Here is a 22,166-nt window from a genome sequence, read left to right on the forward strand (position 1 = left end):
AGACTCTATACACACGCAAGCTCAGAAGATCTGTCTTTATTATACAGCAAGATGATACCACCAGAGGTGGCAGTAGTGGGGTGATTGGGTAGAAGCAGTCCTGGGACCCTCGGCAGAGGAGCCCAGTCTCACAATGATAGATGTTAGCAGCACACGGTAGAAGATGCAGGTTCCCAGTGCTGAGCTGTACATGAGACAGACTGGCAAAGGTTAGATTACTCACTAGGTTGGTAGCTGTATAGGTGTAGATCCCAGCAGGCAGAAGTAGTTGGATTGCAGGCACCAAGGCAGAGAGAGCAGGCCCTCGAGGAGCGAGTACCTGGTATCCTAAATAGGCACCTGAAAGAAATCAAAGGGCCCCCAAGGAGCGGGTACCCAGGTTAGATGAAATAACCCGAAGGTCAGAGATAGCTTCCAGCGGCAGCAAGAAGCAGCTGAGTAGCTTAGACCTGAGGCAATCCAATCCTTGCTAACTCGCCGGAAGAAAGAAAGTTGCAACCTAAATACCCCCGCAGAGGTGGGTAATGTCCGGGGTTGGCCTGGGTATTCCTGTGCTGGTCCCTTTAAAGAAAGGGACGTCGTTGCCGCGCGCGTCTAGGTGACGTCAAGGGGCGGGGCTTCGGCAGCAGCAGCAGCGTTCCTGCCGCGAAAGAAGGCCTCTCAGCCTTGCGGCAGGCCTCAGGGAAAACAAGCGCACCGTCCTTCCTCGCCTCGGCGTCCTCGGACCTGCCGGAAGTGGGCAAGCACGCTTAACCATGGCCCCCGAGGTCGAGCAGCGCAACAGAGTCTGCGAATAGCAAAAGTGAAGCTCCTGATAAGGTGGGTGGAGATACACCTACAGGAGATCTCAGCCACTCACATAGCAGAATCTCTCAGTGTGCAAGCAGATTTCCTAAGCAGACAAATACTTGACGCGGGGGGGGGGGGGGGGGGGCAGCCAGCCAAAGAGGCCTTCAACCAAATAGTAGTCAAATGGGGGTGCCCCCAATGGGATCTAATGGCAATGTGCAAGAACACCAAAGCAAAGAGCTTCTACAGCCAGAAAAGAGACTGGGATCCAGGGACTAGATGTGATGACACAGGTGTGGTCCAGGGACATACTTATGTACATGTTCCCACTGAGGTCAATGGTAGGAAAAATATTAAGAAGGATCGCAGATCATCCAGGACCAGTTATACTAGTGGCACCAAATTGGGCATGATGCCCATGGTATGCAGATTTAATCAGGCACAAGGTGGGGGAAGCGCTCAAGTTCCCTCAGACGGAAGGCCTTCTGCATAGCTCTTGAAAGGAAGAGGTTTAGCAGAAGAGGTTACTCAGAACAGGTGATATCTACCTTACTAAAAGCAAGAAAAACAATTACCACGCTAACATATATCAGAATTTGAAAGATCTTTGAAACATGGTGCAGAAAGAAAAAGGTGCTACCATGAAAGTGCAAGTAGCCACTATTCTGCTGGATAAATGGCTAACTGTGAACTTCCTAAAGGTCCTGATTTTGGCCATAGCATGCTACAGGGGGCATAAAGAGGGGCCTCTCTAATGTCCAATCTGGACATAGCCTGCTTTTTAAAAGGGGCACTGATGAAGCCACTAGTCACATCCTGGAACTTAAACTTGGTCCTGAAAACATTCATGAAGGCTCTATTTGAGCCCATCAAGAGGGCCTCTATAAAGGATCTCACCTTGAAGACAGCATTCCTGGTTAACTATTTGTTCAGCCAAAAGAGTCTTAGAGTTGCAAGCATTGATCTGCAGGGATCCCTACCTTTCCTTTTCAGAGGAGAAGTCATAATTAATTTATAAAATGTATATACTGCATAACCTGTCAAACAAAAGTGGCTTACCTAAGTTCACATACATAATAAAACCAATAAAGGGGTAGATTTTCAAAAACGGCGCGTTGGCGTACTTTTGTTGGCGCTCCAGGCGCCAACAAAAGTACACGGGATTTTAGTAGATACGCGCGTAGCCGCTAAAATCCTGGATCGGCGTGCGCAAGGCTACCGATTCCGTGTAGCCGGCGCGCGCCGAGCCGCGCAGCCTACCTCCGTTCCCTCCAAGGCCGCTCCGAAATCGGAGCGGCCTCGGAGGGAATTCGCTAACGCCCTCCCCTCACCTTCCCCTCCCTTCCTCTACCTAACCCACCCCCCCGGCCCTGTCTAAACCCCCCTACCTTTGTTGGGGGATTTACGCCTCCCAGAGGGAGAAGTAAATCCCCGCGTGCCAGTGGGCCGCTGGCGTGCCTAGATGTGACCTGGGGGCGGTTCCGGAGGGCGCGGCCACGCCCCCGGACCGCCCCAGGCCGAAACCACGCCCCCGGGCCCGCCCCCGAAACGCCGCATCCCGCCCCGAAAACGGCGCGCCGCTCGGCCCCGCCCCCGACACGCCCCCCTCGGAAAACCCCGGGACTTACGCGAGTCCCAGGGCTCTGCGCGCGCTGGTAGGCCTATTGAACATAGGCGCACCGGCGAGCAGGGCTCTTAAAATCCGCCCCAAAGGGTATAACAAAATTATTTTAAAAAACTGAAAAAACACATTAGTAGCCTGCTACAAACAATTTCACACCCACCATCCACCCCACAGTTCCTGACTTATCATCCCTTATAAATATCACTGCACAATTTTAGGGAATAGATATGACTTAACCATTTTTCAGAACAGTGGCGTAAGCCATGGGTGGGGCATGGCCCACCTACTTTGGGCTCAGGCCCACCCAACCAGGGCTGTCTGACCCGGAAGAGGGCCAGAGCCTGCAGCAGCAATGCCATCGTGGGATCCCATCCCCATGACGACGAAGAGGAGGATCGGGGCTGCAATGCTGTCGCAGGATCCCATCCCCATGATGGCAAAGAGGAGGGCCGGAGTAGGAAGGCTGTCGCGGGATCCCATCCCCATGGCGGAGGAAGTAGGAGTTTGGCTATGCCTAATGAAAAGGCCCTGTGTGGGTGAGAATGGGAGCCTGGGGGTATGTGCGTGTGTGTATGTGAATGAGAATGGGAGCCTGGTTGTGTGTCTGTGTGTGTATAAGAATCGGAACCTGGGTGTGCATGTGTGTGTGAGAATGGGAGCTGTGTGTGTGTGTGTGTGGTGTGTGCGTGCGGGGGGGGGGTTTGAGAGAGTGAGCTTGTTGTGGTGGAGCATGTGAGAGTTGGAGTCTGTGTGTGTATGGTAGAGCATATGAGAGTGAGAGCTTGAGTTTGTGGTAGAACATGTGAGAATCTGAACAAACATATGCTGTTCTGTATTAATAGTGAACCAGCAGAGTGGAGACTACAGTTCTGAAGTCTGTCAAAACGAAATGCATTGACTGGTGCTGGTTCACTATTAATACAGAATGGAATATGTTTGTTCAGATTTAGAACAAGTTCAGCCCCTGAGGCAGCCACTTGAGTGGCGAAACTCGGCCTGAGTCAGGCAGTTTGTGCGTCTCCACTACAATAAATGATTTTAAAAGACGTCCGGCATCTATCCTTTTTGTTGACACCATTAAAGAAACAATGGGCCAGATATTCGTACCTACGTGTGGGCGTAGATTTGTGCGGGCAACCTGGCGCATGTTATAAAATCCGGGTTTGGCGGGTGCACACTTGTGCACCTTACGCGCGCCGAGCCCTAGGGGAGCCCTGATGGCTTTCCCTGTTCCCTCCTCCCCAGCCTTCCCCCACCTTCCCCTCCCTAACCCGCCCCCCAGCCCTACCTAAACCCCCCCGACCTTTATTTTAGAAGTTGCGCCTGCCTCTGGGCAGGCGTAGGTTGCGCACGCCGGCCAAGTGGCCCTACGAAGGCCTCTGGCCCCATCCTGCCCACACCCCGCCCCTTTTTTCAAGCCCCAGGACATATGCGTGTCCTGGGGCTTGCGCGCGTCGCCGGGCCTATGCAAAATAGGCTTGGTGCGCGTAAATCTTTTAAAATCTGCCCCAATAGCAACAGTATACATACTAGAAGGGCCGCAAGGCACACTCCACGAGGGCCCAGGCAGCATCCTGGGACTAACACAGGCTGGTGATGCAGCAGAAATCTGCAGAGCAGCTACATAAGCATATCTGTATTCATTTACAAAATATTACAGGTTGAACTTTCAGGAGAAGGAGGACAGAGTCTTTGCCACAGGGACCCTGGAAGCATCTCAAGGGTATTCCCATCCGAGATGAGTACTGCTTAGATACAGCCCACTTGTCTGGACTGGTCTGGCACAGTGGCGTACCGAGATGGGGGGCAGAGGGGACCAATACACCCGGGCTCAGGGATATAGGGGGGTGCTGATAGCTGACAGGGAGGCCCATGCGACTGCTGGTGGACCTCATCCCACCAGCGGCTAAGCAGGGAAGTGTGTTACTTCTGTGCTGTATGCCAGTCGGGCACAGTAGGAAGACTGGCGGGGCCATGGTGGAGCTCATACCATCACAACCGGAAGAAAAAAATCACCTCCAGATACTCCTCTTCCTTCCTGCCTGAAAGGCCCCAGAAGAAAAACTCTGCCAGAGCTGCACGGGCAGAAAGGAAGAGGAGCATCGGCCGCATGCATTAGAGGAGCAACATTTCTGGTAGGGCCGCAGTGGATCCCACTTCACGGTGGCCTGAGAAGAGGAGGCCCAGTGGCCCAAGAAGAGGAGGCCCGGTGGCAGGGCTGCCGTAATCCCAGCTTGTGACGGTCCCAGAAGATCAGAGCCACCATGGAGCACATTCCGCAGCGACTTGCAGAGAGGAGAGCCAGAGGTGAGAGAGAGAGGCTAAGGCCCTGTAGAGACCCAGAGGTGAGAGAGAGGCTAAGGCCCTATAGAGTGTGTGTGTGTGTATGAGAGTGAGTTGAGAGATTGAATGTGTATGAGAATGAGTGAGAGACTGTGTGTGAGAGTGAGAGCCTGTATGTTCAGAGAGACAGCATGTGAGAGCCTCTGTGTGTGTGTGTGTGTGTGTGTGTGTATGAGAGCCTGTGTGTTTTTGTGAGACAGCATGTGAGACTGAGAGAGCCAGTGTGTTTGTGTGAGACAGCTTGTGAAGAAAGAGACATTATGTATATGTATGAAAAAGAGTGAAAGTTGTGTGTGTGTGAGACAGCATGTGAGTGTGAGAGCCTGTGCCTGTGTGTGTATGTGTGAGAATGAGAGCCTGAGTATGTGTGTATGTGAAAGAGAGAGAGAGCATGTGAGAATGAGAGTCTGAATGTGTGTGTCTGAGAGAGCATGTGAGAATGAGAGCCTATGTGTGTGTGTGTGTGTGAGAGAGAAACGTGTGAGAATGAGAGCCTGAGTGTGTGTGTGTGAAAGAGAGACAGCATGTGAGAATGAGAACCTGTGTGTGTTTGAGGGAAGAAGAAAGGTGGAGAGAGAAGAAGCAGAAAAAAAAGAGACCCTGTAAAAGGAATTGGCAAAAGACCAAGAAAGGTGGGGAAAAAAAACCTGTAACCAATTGATTAGAAAACTAAGATCAAACAGCAAAAGTAAAAAAAATAATTTTTGAATTTTTAGTGATTGGCATATGTTGTTATGAATCGGAAAGTGGACTCCTGTTCCGAAGTAGAGTCAGTGCTGCCGAAAAGGAAGTCAACCCTCTTCAGTCTCCACCGTCGGATGGCAAGGCCTGTTGAAGATGTTGAGATGAAGGCTTCACCCTGGAAGCTCGTGATCCCCCCAGGAGGAGCCCGTAGAGACACGGCCGCTGGGACTTAGGAGCCTCCCTGAAGAGTGAAGATGGTCTGGATGCAGGCGCCTCCTGCAGGTCGTGGGTTCCAGACGGCTGGCGCCTCCAGCAGGTCGTGATCAGTCCGGGAGTACACGTCGAAAGCTAGTCCCAATCCAGTCCAAGGGTCAAAGTCCAGAGAGAGGTCGAGAGCCGGTCCAGGAGCAGACGGGAGAATGGTCCGAAGCTAATCCAGGAGCAAAGAAGGAGAAGGGTCCAGAGCCAGTCCAAGTCAATACCAGAAGATCACCACCACCAATCCGAGAGTCAGGAGCCAAAGAATCAGTCCAGCGAGGAGAAGAGCAGAAGTGGGACGAAGAGCGGATCCGGAACACAGACACAGGAACCAAGCACAGAGCCTCAATACCAAGGCAAGGTCTGAGTATCAGGGTGACTGGAAATCAAGATTTCCCAGATATGGACAGCGGGGGATTTAAAAAAATCTTTATTAGTTTTAATTATTGGGTGTTATTTGATATATGTGCTGTTTTTAAATATTTTATTGGTGCCTGGAAAATTTAAAAAAAAAGGATATGATTTTAATTAACAGAAATTATTCTATTTGTCAGTAGTTTTAAAATATTCTTTTATTAATATGGTTTTATTATTACAATTGATGCTCTATGTTTCTTGATTTTATTTGCTTTATGAGGAATGGTGGTTCTGTTTTTCCATTGTCCGCATATTGTTGGTTCTAATTTTTGATCCTTTTTTCTGTATTTGGTGAGGATCTGTCTCTGCTCTGTGCATGTGACAAAGATGAGAGATTCTGCTAGCATGTAGTGTCTGTATAGGGATCTATAGCAATCGGGTTTGTTTTGTTTCCTCAATAGGTGGTGTATTGGTATTCTAGGACCCTGTGTAATATTTATCTGGGCTTTTTCACAGGTAGGTTCTTGCTGTTCGAGTCCTTGGTGTTACTACTGTTACATTATGATAGGTTTGCTGTATAGAATTTTTGTATCTTTTTGGCAGGGTTTTGTATTAGTTCACAATGTGCCTGGCAGTGGAAGGTGTTTGTGCTGCTATTACTGTGAGGTGAAACCAGAATTTGAAAATATTTATTTAAGTATGATGAGCTGTAAGGGAAACATCCAAGCTCCATTGTTTGGGGGAATTTCAGTGGATGTACAGAGTTACAGAACTGGAGGTGCAGGATTTATATTGACATTCTGTCCCTTCCTGTATACATTTCCAGGCTTCACTCTCATAGCCATATAGAATTAGTAGAATTAAGCTATCAAATAATTTTAATAGTAGTTTTACTAGAAAGATTAAACTACCAGCTTTTTAAAATTATGCAGAAGGCCCTTTGGAATTTCTTATTGGGACACTTTTATAGCCAATGTTAGAACAGCCCATGCTATGGAGGTGGGTGTGATATGAGGAAATGTCATTTTGGCTCCACCACCCCCCCCCCCCCCCCCCCCCACACACACACACACATTCTTCTGTCTAAAGACGCCACTGATTTTCTGTGACCTAAAGCATTAGTACAAGAAGAATGGGAGGGGCTGCTAAAGATGCACACAAATGCATTGGCCCCTGGGTGCCGGAGACCCTCGGTATGCCACTGGTCTGGCAGGACAACGAGGAAGGTTCAATTAGGTTCTTTCCTGCTAATTGTCTTTCTTTGAGTGCTGACAGACCAGTCCAGAGCCCTTCCCCATAAGGAATGGTGGTAAATAATAGGGATGTGCAATCGTTTTAGATGAATTAGGCAAGTTCAACTAAATTTCCTAATTCGTCCTGGTTCGGGGACCCCAAAAACCGAAGGAACTTTTCCTGAAATTTCAGAAAAATTTGGTTTTCAGACTAGCGCGCGCTAACATTAAAATGACTGCACTGACAGGAGTTAGTGCGCACTAACCCGAAATTTCGGGTCCCACAAAAACAAAAGCCCGAACTGTGGGAAAAAAGAAATTTCCTGTGGCGGGCTGAAAACGAAACCCGAACCAAAAGGTTCGGGTTATGCACATCTCTAGGAAATAATAAAAAAAAGGATAAGAAAGAGAACGTATATAATAGAATATAGGGTAGAGTTACGAGAAGAAGGACCCATTTTTCCAGAAGGGAAATGCAGCCCAGGGAGAAAGCAGAGATAATGCACAGTCCTGCAGTTCCTTTGACTATTATCAGAAATATTTTTTTCTTTTTTAATTTCTATTACCTTCCTTTCTTTTGCTAGATAGTATATTTAATTTCAGTTCCAGGAAAATCTTTCTTCTTGGCTTGGGCAAGAGATTACTGATGCTTTCCCTGCTGCTTGGGACTACATACAGGCCGATACAGTACAGTGTGCTCCGACGGAGCGCACTGTTAACCTGCCCTTGGACGCGCGTTTTCCCTTACCCCTTATTCAGTAAGGGGAGGAAAACGCGCGTCCAACCCGCGGCACCTAATAGCGCCCACAACATGCAAATGCATGTTGATGGCCCTATTAGGTATGCTCGCGCGATACAGTAAGTAAAATGTGCAGCCAAGCCGCACATTTTACTTTAAGAAATTAGCGCCTACCCAAAGGTAGGCACTAGTTTCTGCCGGCACCGGGAAAGTGCCGACTTAATATCATGGCGCTATTAAGTCGGAGGTCCCGAAGAGTAAAAAAAGTTAAAAAAAAAGAAAAAAATTTTTTAAATGGGCCGGCGGCTGTCGGGCCGAAAACCAGATGCTCAATTTTGCCGGCGTCCAGTTTCCGAACCCGTGGCTGTCAGCGGGCTCGAGAACCGACGCTGGCAAAATTGAGCGTCGGCTGTCAAACCCGCTGACAGCCGCCGCTCCGGGCTAAAAGGAGGCGCTAGGGACACGCTAGTGTCCCTAGCGCCTCCTTTTGCCTGTTTCTACCGCACCACCTAATTTGAATACTGAATCGCGCGCACCAGTGAGTGGCAGGTGCGCGTGCCAGGAGAGCGGACGTTCGTCCACTCTCCCGCAGACTTTACTGAATCGGCCTGATAGAGAGGGACATCAGGCCAAAATCAGCTTGCCCTCTGCCTCCATCTGCTGGTCAGAGGGATAAATCCCATTTTTCTAGACTGGTGTGTCAGGACTCAAGGAAAGACAATTAGCAGGTAAGAACCTAATTGAACCTTCTATCATTGGGTGCTCACATAAGTGAATTTTCAAAAGAAAAAGTATTTGCCTGTTTTCTTTGAAATTGCCTACCAGGTCCACAGGTAATAAACTTTCCCAGACTTTGTGTGGGCTGCTGACAATTGTCCTCAGAGGAATAGCCTAGTGGTTAGAGCAGTGGACTATGAACCAGGAGACCACGGTTTGAATCCTGCTGTCACTGCTTGTGACCTTGGGCAAGTCACTTTACCCTCCATTGCCTCAGATACAAAACTTAGATTGTAAGCCCTCTGGGGATAGAGAAATACCTACAGTACCTGAATGTAAACCAGTGTGATATCTCAATTGAGATCAAATGTTGGTATATAAAATAAATAAGTATAAATAAATAAGAGTGTGCATGTGTTGTTTTTTTAGAGAATAAGATTCTTCTTTCTCTTCCTTTAATACCCGGGTCTAATGTTTGGAAGTAAGCATCTGTGCATGTTCTGTTGGAGCACATGCTGGCTCACTGTATCTGTAATCAGAGTCGATGGTGTCCATCACTGAATAATGCATTGGGTCTGCACAAGGTAGCCTTGTATGCAATTAAAGAAGATCTTGCCAAAAATTGGAAGATTTCCTAAGCAAGCTGTGTAGCTCTCTGTCTCCAGGGCATCTGGTTATTACTTTTCTTCCCTCTCCATTCCCCCAAAAGAAACAGACTGTCTGAAAGCTGGGGTATACTTTAGAAACAGTTTCTGCCCAGCTGTTCCATCATCAGTGCACTTCAGAAATTCACCAACCATGTACATTACAAGCATATGTGTGTGCTTTTGTGGCAAGTGTTCATTTGTCTCTGTATATTCATATTGAAAGGATTCTAATGGATTTGTGTCACGTAATGATTTGGGTTGGCACGAGTGACCTGAAAACCCATGTGACAGATGGAGTGAATTCAGTTAAGCTGCAAATGTCTGGAGTGCTGAGTCAGCCCTGTCCTGATGTGGCATTTATTTAAAAAATGAGCAATCTTGCAGTCAGGGTACTTTCTCCATCACTTCTCTGTACTGCATTAAGAGCAGGGAGTGACAAAATAGCTATAAATACACCTTTGTCTTCATCACTTGAACCCAGAACTCCCTCTAGAGCACAATGCCCAGTAGATACAGAAAAAGTAATAAAGCCAGGTGAAATTCTTTATCCCCCTCCAATTTAAAAAATAGTACTTTATTATCATATTTTTCTTACAATCAAATGAAAGTCAATGCATTATTTCCTTACAGCAAAACAAGTGCTTTTTTAAACTGTACAAAAGTGCATATAGGTCAAGATAAGTGATTTTAAATAATTCTTTTGACATTCATGTTTCTGCATTTTTTCATTACATTCATTGAAGCAAAGTATCCAATAGGCTTTAATAACAGGCGGGAGCCCATGGATTTTTAACCCTGTGTACCATCATGCCCTCCATGGAAAGGGGGTTCAAGAGGACAGTCGGGCGAATGGGCCATCAGGTATCGAGCAGTTTCCCCATAGATGCAAAACTAAGAGAAAACCTGAGATCAATTTCTCTGAGTAAAAGCTGCTGTAAGGTGCCTGCACCCACTTTTGCTCTTTTACTCAACACTGAATTTTAATTTCTGCCTCCCTGAGTGAACTCATAAGCTCCAGCCTGGGTGCCCAGTAAAATTCAAAAGGGACCTGTAAGGGCAATGGAAACTGAAGAGGAACAGAGGTGAATTGAATCCTGGGAGGCCGAGAGTCCATCGCAGTTTCATTTAAGAAGCTTGAGAAAAGTTCAGTTCCCGGGCGCACTTCAGTCCTCCTCCCTGTAGGGGCAGGCATTTTCAGAGTCTGACCCCATTCCACGAAATTTAGTTTTGCCATGAAGTGCTACTTCTTCACCCATGTGCATCAAATCTGAAGAAATGACCTAGAGCATTCAATTAATAATACTTAACAGGGGTTAAAGCAGCAAAGCTTTTCAAAATTGCTCAAATATGAACTGATTTGCTTCTTACTTATTTTACTACTTTGGTCTCATTTCTTGCTCTTTCTTTCTTTTGACCTCTTTATTACCTATATTTTACTCTTCTTCTATTTTTGATAAAAGGAGTGTCTCTCTTATTATACCCACAATGTATTTATTAATTTTTTTATAAACCTGGTTCCTTGGGTTCTCTTTCTGGTCATGTGCTCCATAGGTGCATCACCATGCAACAGCCTGGGGTTCAGACAGGAATTGAAACAGAGGTGCCCCTCTTTTTCTAGATCATGATCTTTAAGAGTGAGAATTAGCTAAGCAGAAGAAACTTTAAAAAGAAAGCAGAACCTTTTCTGTACTGTGCAGTATTTCAGTCGTATGCATAAGTAAGCAGTAATAATACCCTCTAGGCTATTGTAAGTCATTCATTTTCAATGTTTAGCTTGCTCTAAACTTCCTTGAGTATTGTTGGAAAGGCAGGTAAGACACTTAAGTAAATACATAAAATAAATTCCTCTATGTCATTTCTTGGAACCTCTGGAAATAGCTAAGTTATAAAAAGTCACAGACACTCGTTGGGTCTGGTTGATCCGTATTTGCTGGGATGTCAGAAACGTCGCAGACACACTGAATTTGTGGCTTGTCTGAATATGGCAGCAGCCTGGAGTTTGGGAGAATTGCAGGGAAGAAGCTTAAAGCATTTCAGATATAGCAGTTCAGCAGTAAGTAATTGAAGGGGATGCTACTCCTCACCAGATGTACTTTTGAAATATTGCACAGGATACAGGGTGCAGCCTTTCTGTAAGCACTCGGAAATGCAATGCAAATTAGAATGAAAAGCAGGCTCGTCATGATTTTGTTTAATTGCCAACTGAATTATTGAATAAAGTATTGTGGTTGCCCAATTAGACCATTTGAATGCTGGAAAATAAAGGTTGATAAACCTCAGAAGGTCATATAAAGTGTTGCCTTGGTATTGGACTGACTCTACATTTCTTGACTCGCTTTCAGGAGCGATCAGAGCAAAAGATGACATTGTCCAAACATACAGGTGAATGGTAGAGGGAAGCAATGTTGGCAAAACAGGCCAGAAGTTAAAGACCAGAATAAAATTGCACAGACACAAGATTATACATGGTAAAGAAGAGCAAGACAACACCTTCATGGAGAGGGGACATTTTTCTGAATCAGACCAATTCCTCAATGAGCTTATGATCAGGATAAATAAAATGGGACATTCAGAGCCATCCAGGAAAGGAAGACATCCGAAGATAAAATGATCAAACATGTCAAGACCTTTTTTTTTTTTTTAACTCTCTACCAGACATCATTTTGTCTCTCTGTCACCGACTTATCCCACTGCTAACACATCAGCATCCTCCCTTTCCCCTTCTATTTATAATGCATTCTATGATTTACTTGTATCTGCAGGTAACTTCATCTTTTGCTCTGATTTCATTTTGTTTGGTCCCCATGAAGGGCATGTTAGCTCCTGAAAATGAGTCAAAAGTTGTATTAGGTTAGTCCAATAATAAAAATATTGCCTCACATGTTTGTTTGGGGTTTTTTTTGCTATTTGTTGATCTTTATTTCCATGGAACTGAATTATTTATTTACTTATTTATTAAAACATTTGAAAGTGCTGGTGCTTTAAATAGCAAATATTAATTTTAAATAGCAAAAGATAAGTTCACAGGATAATGACACATGATTTCTTCCTTATCAACCCAGATTCCTGCCTGTCTGAACTTTTAAATATTAAGCCAGGCCATTTAAGAAGACAGACCCTGTCATTACCGTTGCCAATAAGGGCAAGAATGTCGAAAGTCCCCTGCTTTGATGACTCTTAACTGAATACCTGAATAGACAGAAGCTTTAGAGACTAAATCACAAACTGTGCAAGAGACTGGGGAGGCAAGATGAAACTGATGAGCAGCAACGGTGTGGGCCAGGGAATGAGAACATTTCAATGTTTCCTGCCAACACTCTAAATGAGTTCCCCATGGGGTTATGACCTCGACACAAAACATGTGGGTTAAACCGAAAGGACTGAGATCTGGACACTGCTGTCTCAAAGCTACAAGTCGGAAGAAGATCTGGGACAGCTCCGTGTGAAGGTGGTGTCCACCATAGCGTACTGCCTTTAACATGGAGTGCTGCAGACTTCACACAGACATCCGGACAGGGCACATGGAACCCGCACGCTGAAAGATGCCGGGCGATGACTCTGAGATCTGGAAGTTGATGCCTGATGCCATAGGAAGAGCAAGTTTGCTTACCGTAAACAGTGTTTTCCGTAGATAGCAGATGAATTAGCCATGCTGCCTGGGTACGTTTTCCGTGCCACTAGGTTGCGGAGCTCTCTAAGTCTAGTAGAGTCTTTCAGCTAGGTGCTCCCTCTTATATCCTCTCTGATTTACCTCAGGCTCCTCAGTCAATATCAAAGCAAGTGCAGGTTATGCTGGAACTGTCCGGGAAGGCGGGCAGGTCAGCATAGCTAATTCATCTGCTATCTATGGAAAACACTGTTTACGGTAAGCAAACTTGCTCTTTTCATGTAGATAAGCGATTGAATTAGCCATGCTGTCTGGGAGTCCCCAGCTGACGTATTGAGCAGTTGATGTGTGTAAGTTTGTATATGTGCTCAATACGATAGGTTCTGGTGGACAGTTCCTATGAAGGCTGTGTATGTGAGGAACATGTGCTGTTCTGTAGGATAGTCCATCCCATTAGTGCATCATCCGCAGTTTGTTTGTCTAAACAGTAATGGGATGTGAAAGTGTGCAGCTATAACCATGTTGCCGCTTTACAGATATATATGATGGGAACTTCATGTAGATGGGCCATCGAGGCTGCCATTACATGGATTTGGTGTGCCTTTGGAGTCGTAGGTAGTGTTTGTGACCGTTGTTGATAGCAAAACTGAATACAGTTTGATATCCACATGGATAGAATTCTTTTCTTCACTGGACGTCCTTGCGCATTTGGGTTGAAAGATAGAAAGAGCTGTGAAGGTCTGTCAGGTGAATGAGTGCGAGCTGTTTGTAGTAGGCTAGCGCATGTTTACAGTCCAAAGTATGGAGTTTTCTCTCATTGTCATTTGTATGAGGTTTTGGATGGAAACTGGGTAAGGTGATGGTTTGGTTAATGTGGAAACTGGAAATCACCTTTCGTAAAAATTTTGGGTGAGTGCGTAAGGTCACCTTGTCGTGGAGAAATTGAAGATAACAAGGGTAGTGGACTAAGGCTTGCAGTTCACTTACTCTTCTTGCTCAAGTTAAAGCAATCAGGAAAAGCACTTTCCATGAGAGGTATCGAAGGTGACAAGTGTCTAATGGTTCAAAGGGTGGAAGCATTAGTTGTTGATAACTATATTAATGTCCCACAGCACCAGTGGTTTCTGTAAAGGTGGACGTAGGCATAACACTCCTTTCATAAATCTGGATACTAGTGCATGACATGAAATTGGTTCTCCATTGAGATGAATGTGGTAAGCTGCTATAGCGCTTAAATGAACTCGGAGTGAGGAAGTAGCGAGGCCTTCACTGTAGAGTAGATAGAGGTAGGAGAGAAGCTGTTCAGGTGGGCAAGTTAATGGGTTAATACCCATTGTGGAACACCAAGAAGTGTAGCGTGACCACTTCTTTTTGTAATTGAGTCTAGTTGACAGTTTTCTTGAGGAAAATAATATGTGCTGAAGAGCAGGAGAAATGTCTAGGTGTTGGTATGCGATCCATTCAATCTCCATGCCGTGAGGTGTAGGGAGGAGTGGAGAGGATGTAGGAGAGATCCGTTGTGCTGGGTAAGAAGCTGAGGGCTGTTGCCCAGGGTAATAGGGTTGCAGATTGATAGGTGCAGTAGGTAGCTGTACCATGGTTGCCTTGGCCATGCTGACGTGATTAGGATCAGATCCGCTTGGTCTTCGATGCTTCTCTGGATCGTACGAGAGATGAGTGGTATCAGAGGGAACGCATACAGTAGGTTGTGAGACCAACTTACGAGAAAAGCATCTGGAGCGAGTCTGAGTGGGCTTGGGTAAACCGAGCAGAAGGTTTCTAGTTTTCTGTGGTTCTCTGTTGCAAAGAGGTCGATGGAAGGAAGGCCCCAAACTGAGAATATGTGCTGAGCTACTTTTCGATCTAATTCCCATTCATGGGGATGAAATATTCTGCTGAATTTGTCTGCTCTGGAATTCTGAATCCCGGGCAGATAAGTTGCTTGAAGAGAGATTGATCGTTGATGAGCCCATTCTAATAGCTGAACTGCTTCCTTGCAGAGGTTCCAGGAACTGGACCCTCCTTCCTTGTTTATGTAGAACATTGTAACTTGGTTGTCCGTGTGAATCATTACTATTTTCCCTTGTAGGGAGTCTTCGAAGGCTCGAAAGGCGATTCTCACCGTTTTGAGTTCCAGTAGGTTTATGTGTAGTGTACGTTTGTATGTAGTCCAGAGACCTTGTGTCTGTAATTGGTCCAAGTGAGTCCCCCATCCCTTGGGGGATGCGTCCGTGGTATTATCTGATGTCATAAGGGTCGTAGGGGTGAGCCCGTCCGTAGTGTTGACGGGAGTAGCCACCACTGTAGGTCCTTTTTCATGCTGTTGGTTATGGAGATGGGGGTGGACAAAGGATGGAGAAATTGAATCCATTGGTTTTTTAGTTCCCATTGTAGGCGACGCATATGTAGACGCGTATGTGGGACCACATAAATGGATGCTGCCATGTGGCCTAGAATGGTTAGGATTTGGCGAGCTGGTGTTGTTGCACTGTGTAGTAGATTCGTAGATAGAGTAGAGAGAGCTAATGCTCTCGGGTGAGGGAGGAAAGCCTTGTCTTGAAATGTGTCAATGAAGGCTCCTATGAATTGCAATGTTTGAGTGGGTTCCAGATTTGACTTTTCGTAATTTATTAGGAGGCCTAGATGGTCTAGGCAAGAAATAGTCCATAGAAGATTGGTTCGTAGCAGTGCTTGATTGGATGCCACTAGGAGCCAATCATCCAAATAGGGAAATATTTGCACCCCCTGACGACGAAGGTGTACCACCGCTACTGCTAGACATTTGGTGAAGACTCTGGGGGCAGAGGAAAGGCCGAATGGAAGAACCTTGTATTAGAAGTGCTGGTTGTCTGCCTGGAAATGTAGGTAACACCAGGAACTGGGGTGCATTGGAATGTGAGCATATGCATCCTTCAGGTCTAGTGAGCACATCCAATCTCCTGGTTGAAGAAAGGGAAGGATGGATTTGAGAGAAGTCATTTTGAACTTCTCCCTGTATAGGTGCTTGTTGATGGAAGATTGGGCGCAGACCTCTTGACTTCTTGGGAATTAGGAAGTATTGTGAGTAGAATCCCTGATGGAATTCTTGGTAAGGTAATTTCTGAATGCATTTGTTCTGTAGAAGAATCTGAAATTCCCTCAAAAGAGGTTCTTTGTGAGATGTTAAATGCTTCTGCAGAACCCGATGTGGAAGGGTCGGGAGGGATGAGAAATAAAGAGTATAACCCTGGTCTATTATCGATAGGACTCACTGTTCTGATGTGATCTGACTCCAGGCTGGAAGATAATTGGACAACCTGCCTCCCACAGGAGGGGGTTGTGACGGTGGCAACATTATTTTTAAAAACCGGTCTGGGTTTTTGCAGGTTGAGGGTCAGATTGCTAACGTGGTTGGCGAGGGGCTATGGCCCTCTGGCGTGGTGGTTGAGGCTGATAGGGTTGCTGCCTAGCTGGATGGGAGGATTGAAGCTTGTAATAGGAATAAGGCTTGAATGCCTTAAAGGGTGTCCTTCTATAGGAAGCCGAAGAAGTAAAGTGGCATCGTGATGTGGATGGTTGGTGAGGAGATGCTAAGGAAAGGACAGCTGTCTTTTGCGCCTTGATCTTCGTCACCGTTTCCATGAACTTGTCCCCGAACAAGTTTTCTGGATGACATGGTAGATTTGCCAACTTGTCGTGGACATCATCCCTTATGGTGCTGGAACGCAACCATGTGAGACGTCTCGCTGTCAAGGCGTTTGCTGAAGTCTTTGACGAGACATCAAATCCCTCATAAATAGATTGTATCAAGTGCCTCAGACCTTCCTCCAGATTATGATACTGAGGAGGTAAAGCGGTGTCCAACAAGCTTTGTTGGAGGGATGACTTTAGTTGTTGTAAATTATCAAACAGATACTGGGTGATGTAAAATTGGTGGTTTTGAATACGGGCGTTTAACATCGCAGATTGAAATGGTTTCTTTGCAAAATCATCCAGTGATTTGTTATCCTTGGTCGGTAGTATGTTGGAATGGATCCTGCACTTACGTGCCTTCTGTATTGCTGACTCAACTACCACAGAATGATGTGGTAGTTGAATTGAAGAATGGAAGGGAGAATCTTTCATTCTGTATTTCAAATCGATTTTCTGTGATGTTGAGGGAATGGACAGTGGAGTGTCCCACTACTTTTCCATCAGCACTGTCAAAACAGGATGCTGTGGGAGGGCCACTGGTTCAGTAGGTGTATCAAACATTTTTAATATGCCCAACATTTCCTGACGTGAATCAGGAATCCTCCTTGTTTCCACGTTCAGCATCTGCCTGACCTTCTCAATGAATTGTGAATATGTTAGGTCTTCTGAAGGCGAAGACGGTCCCGGGGATACATCCGCTGGATCAGACAGGTAACCCGTGGAGGAATCAGAAGAGGAATCTGAATCCGTAAGTTCTTCAATTGGAGTTGGAGGTGATATTGGAAGGTCCTTTGGCGCTGGGCCTGGTATTACTGGATCTACCAGAAGTGTCGGAGATGTGGGAGGAGATGTGGGAGGAGACAGATGAGGCGGTTATTGCGACTTTTCTATTGACTGTAGAAATTGAGTCAATATGTTTGTAATTTGAGACATGGCTTGAGTAGCCAGTCCTGAAGTCAATGGTGCCGGTGATGGTTCTGTAATTGGTGGTATAGTAGGCCGAATTACATCCGCTTGTATTCGCCTTTTACTGGTAGGCTGGAACAACTTGTGGAGTCGGCTGAGGTTGCTCAGGGGCGAGGGCGCCCATGGAGGTCAGGGACACAGATGACAAAGCCCCCGGTGATGTAGAAGTCATGTCAAATGTATGAGGTGGTGAAATTTCTGGATCAGACTCCACTATCAAGGGTGGTGACACCTCTCTGGGTCTTTTATGGCCCGAGTGGTGCTTCTTAGGCTGTTTTTAAGTCAATTGCGTCGGTTGTGCGCAGATGAGCGTCGACTGCATCGGTGGTGCGTCGATCAGGCGAGGATGCGACGCAGTTGCTTCTTTGCATTGATGCGTCGGGTGCATCATTGATACGCTGGAATGGCGTGGTCTCAACGCAGTAGCCTCTTTGCGTTGGTGCGTCGATCCTTTGTTGGTGCGTCGATGCTTCGGAGCAGTGCCGGCACTGCGTTGGTGTGTCATGCAGCCGTGAAGCCACTGACGTATCCCCCACGCCGTGCGGCGATTTTTGGCGGGCGAGCAACGGCGGGTGTTCTGACCTAGGAGGGTCGACTGAGGAGGCCCTCCTCGACTAAGGAGACCTTTTCTTCCTCTTTGGGCCTGGGGATGATCTTACCGAGGCCTCACAAGGGGCATAAGAGCCCGAAGCTCTGGATTGAAGTTCCTGAAGCTTGGCAGCCCACTGGCGCTGGGCTCATGGGGACATGCGTCCGCAGTCCGCACAGTTTGCTTGATCATGGAAGGGTCCCAGACACAAATAGCAGGAAATGTGGCCATCGGTGGCCGACATTATTTTGCCACAGGAACAAAATTTGAAACCAGGACACAGCATGTCTCTGGCTGCTGATGAAATCAATTCAAAGTTGGTAGTTTGTTCTGGGTTTGTTTTTTTTCCCACAGAAACTTCTCAGTCTCTCAGGAGAGTAGAGCTCCGCGTGCTAACTGCCACATGGAAAAAAACTGACTGAGGAGCCTGAGGTAAATCAGAGAGGATATAAGAGGGAGCACCTAACTGAAAGACTTTACTAGACTTAGAGAGCTCCGCCACCTAGTGGCACGGAAGACATACCCAGACAGCATGGCTAATTCAGCTGCTTATCTACATGAAAAAGAAGAAGATCTGAACTTGGTAGATTCCCATGTGAAATTGACCAGTGCTTATCTGATTAAAGCAAATGAGCCTCAGTTCTGGATGCCATGTACTGCAGTTTCCTGAGGTCATGGTGTCAGATGTTTGCTTGGAAGTAATGGCAGCAAATTGCAGGCATGTCACATTTATAGTGGGAATCTTCAGGCTAATGCCATTGATCTCCCCGACAACTCAGTTTTCAGGTAACCCAATTTTTTTTAAGAACTCTTGAAATGAACAGGTAGTGTAGTTACAAACCATGTTCCATGAGTATGTATATCAACTTTTTTTTTTCTTTTACAAAAGCTGACTGTAATAACTCCATAGCGAGCACAATATAAATAAATTCCATAAATATACAATCTAAATATTTTGTAAGAGTGAGATCTGCAATTTTTTTCACGACAGTCATGGCACAGATTTAACCTAGTAGAGAAACGAAGAAGAATATCAGGAAATATAGGTCAAAGGTTTGCTCTGCAAACACAGCTCTCTGCCACTATAGGGAGCCCTGCTCCCAGCCCTCCAATTGCACCTTTCCTGCTTTGGCCTTTGGTGGTGCTAGAAAAGAAATCCCTCTCTATGTCACTTACTTGGACTGCTTCACTTCCAGTAGCGGGTGCTAATGAAACCTCTTGTAGTGTGCCAATCCACGTTTTAGTAAAAGAATTGAAAAGGCACTATTTGATGCCCGGTCCTGACAGCTTCGAGCAGCACAAAAAAATACAACCTGAAGGTGAGCCGCCATCTGTGCCATTTCAGGGTGAGTGACCCCTGCTCCCCCTACTCCTGGTACTTTGAAACGTTTTTTGAAGTGCTCTTACTTATCATTGTTTCCTTCATGGAAGCAGCTCACAGTACTGCTGGAGCACTGCTGCGGGAGAACAGGGCAGCTCCAGCATTTCTGGGATCTTGAAAGAAATTAAGCACAGCATTGATGGTTATCACCTATGGAGGAGTCTAATAGCAACAGGCACTGATGACGAAGAAGCCCCCAGCACTGAGGAGGCACTGCTGAAGGAGAAGCCCCCAGCACTGAGGAGGCACTGCTGAAGGAGAAGCCCCCAGCACCGAGGAGGCACTGCTGACTGAGAAGCCCCCAGCACCGAGGAGGCACTGCTGACTGAGAAGCCCCCAGCACCGAGGAGGCACTGCTGAAGGAGAAGCCCCCAGCACCGAGGAGGCACTGCTGAAGGAGAAGCCCCCAGCACTGAGGAGGCACCACCGATGGGAGAATTCCCCAGCACTGAGGAGGCACTGCAGTGGTGAACCTGGAAAAAAAGAATTACATAGGTTTCTAAACCAAGCACTTAATTTCCCAGCTACCACTAACTGCCCACAGCATCCCTTTTTCGTTTTGTCTCAGATGCTCATTGCTGAATGATTTTCTGAAGCAGTTCCACAGGTGCGCTCTGATTTACTCGGGACTTCCATATAAATTGCCTTTGGCGCCAGTCCCTTTGTTGCCTTCATTTTGGCCTCTTTCCTGTCCACAGCGTAAAAAGAGAGGCCTATGAACAGTCCAGCCAAGGAGCCGTTGATGGCACTAGCATAGAAAATGTAGTTGTATTGACCAGTGAAGTCCACCAGGAGCCCTGAAAATAGAACAGACAAAATCAAGTAAAAAATCTAAACCCAAAGAGAAGCAGAAACTACCTTAATTTCTAGGTGAGAGCACAGAGGAACAGCAATAATTGGATGATAATGCACATACAATTAAACTTTACCATGAAATAACGGTGACCGTGGAACAAGACTTTTTTTTTTCTTTTGTCCAGCAGTTTCCGCCTGCTCCTTCAGGATTCCAGCTCAGTTAGAACTGCTCTCTAACGGGCCGATACAGTAAAGCGCGGCCGTGGTTACCCGGTTTTTAACCCGCTTTGGACGCACGTTTTGGACGTGTAAGGTGTACCCATGATTCAGTATCGGCTTTTACGCGTCCTTACCGCTTGCCGAAAAGGACGCATATCCCTTTCCGCCCGCCGCATGTATATCACATGTTAATGATCGGATTAGCTATTCCCTCCGATACAGTAACGTGTGCCCAAATTATCGCCCTGTTAACCTGCTCATTTACCGCGTCTTTAACCTGAATATTTACCGCCTACCGTGTCCCTGGCGTTAGTGTGGTGTTCAGTCAGCTTCGTACCGGACAGCGGTTGAGAAATGCTCGAAATGCGAGGCCCACCTGTGTGTGTAGTGGTGCGTGAGCATGCTGACGTGAACGTCCAGCATCCCTAATACTTTTATAATATAGAGAGACTAGCGGATTCGCTCGCCAGCCCTCGGCTTGGACGTCCGCTGCCTTGAGCACCCGGCCAGACATCCAAGGTCGCGGCGTCCATGATCGGAGGCACCACTGCCTTGAGCGCCTGGCTGGATGTCCAAGGTCATGGCTTGGACGTCCGGCCGGGCGCTCAAGGCAGCGGTGCCTATAGGCGGGAAGGTCCATGAACGGAAGCCGCGACCTCGGACGTCCAAGGTCCGGTGTCCTTTCATAGACCTTCCCGCCTGTATCTGGGCGTCCATGATCGGAGGCACCGCTTCCTTGAGTGCCCGGCCGGACATCTAAGGTCGCGGCGTCCATGATCGGACGCACCGCTGCCTTGAGCACCCGGCCGGACGTCCAAGGTCACGGCTTGGATGTCTGGCCGGGCACTCAAGGCAGCGGGGTCTGTAGAAAAGAACCATCCACTTACCTGGTGGAATGACATTTCAAATGATATTTCAAATGACATTTGTAATGACATTTCAAAGGTCAGGTACCAGCGTACCCTGGATACTGTATAGGCGCCGCATACCGCTCTATACAGTAAAATGGATTGCGAGCGCCTACCGCTTCATTGATGCGCTTTGGACACCGCTTGGATTTGCGTCTAATTTGAATACTGAATCGAGCGGTATGTGAACCAAAATATGCGCGCAGCAAACGAGCGGGCGCCCAGCACTGTCGCACTGTTTCTTACGCGTCCTTACTGTATCGGCCCGTATGGCAGCACGAGCCTTCGTGCCCAACTCCCTGGAGCCTTTCCCCAGTCTGAACCCTCTCGCTGCTCCACCTGATGGCCCTCGACCAGAGACCAAAAACTGAAGCTTCCTCCGGAACCAGGCGTGGAGGCAACCCCCGAACCTTGCCACCCCTCCCTTTCCCTACCCCTCGGGGGGCTGTGAACTGCGCCACCCACGGTATTCCCAGCCCAGAAGCCAAGCATGAGAAGCGGGTCCTGCTTGACAGTGCACAACACTCTGCCGCCGAACCATTGGGCTGGCCCAGTTGTTAGCCAAGTTGAATGCATTTCTGTTTTTTTTTAATCTACTTGTAAGTTCTGTTCTCCAGTCGGAACTCTGCACCAAGCTGA

The 22,166-nt window shown here is 47.0% G+C and overlaps 1 protein-coding gene across 2 annotated transcripts in view; it reads right to left on the reverse strand.

Annotated features, from left to right (window-relative positions):
• Positions 1-11,965: 11,965 nt before the first annotated feature.
• Positions 11,966-22,166, reverse strand: part of SLC16A5 (solute carrier family 16 member 5) — a 63,429-nt gene continuing 53,228 nt past the window's right edge. For both annotated transcript variants that reach the window (XM_029600571.1, XM_029600570.1), the window contains one exon: positions 11,966-20,402. In XM_029600571.1, coding sequence (XP_029456431.1) covers positions 20,170-20,402 — 233 coding nt within the window. In that variant the 3' untranslated portion in view covers positions 11,966-20,169. The remainder of the gene's footprint in view (positions 20,403-22,166) is intronic.

Source organism: Rhinatrema bivittatum, chromosome 4 (genome assembly GCF_901001135.1).
Source record: "Rhinatrema bivittatum chromosome 4, aRhiBiv1.1, whole genome shotgun sequence".
Lineage (NCBI taxonomy): Eukaryota > Metazoa > Chordata > Amphibia > Gymnophiona > Rhinatrematidae > Rhinatrema > Rhinatrema bivittatum.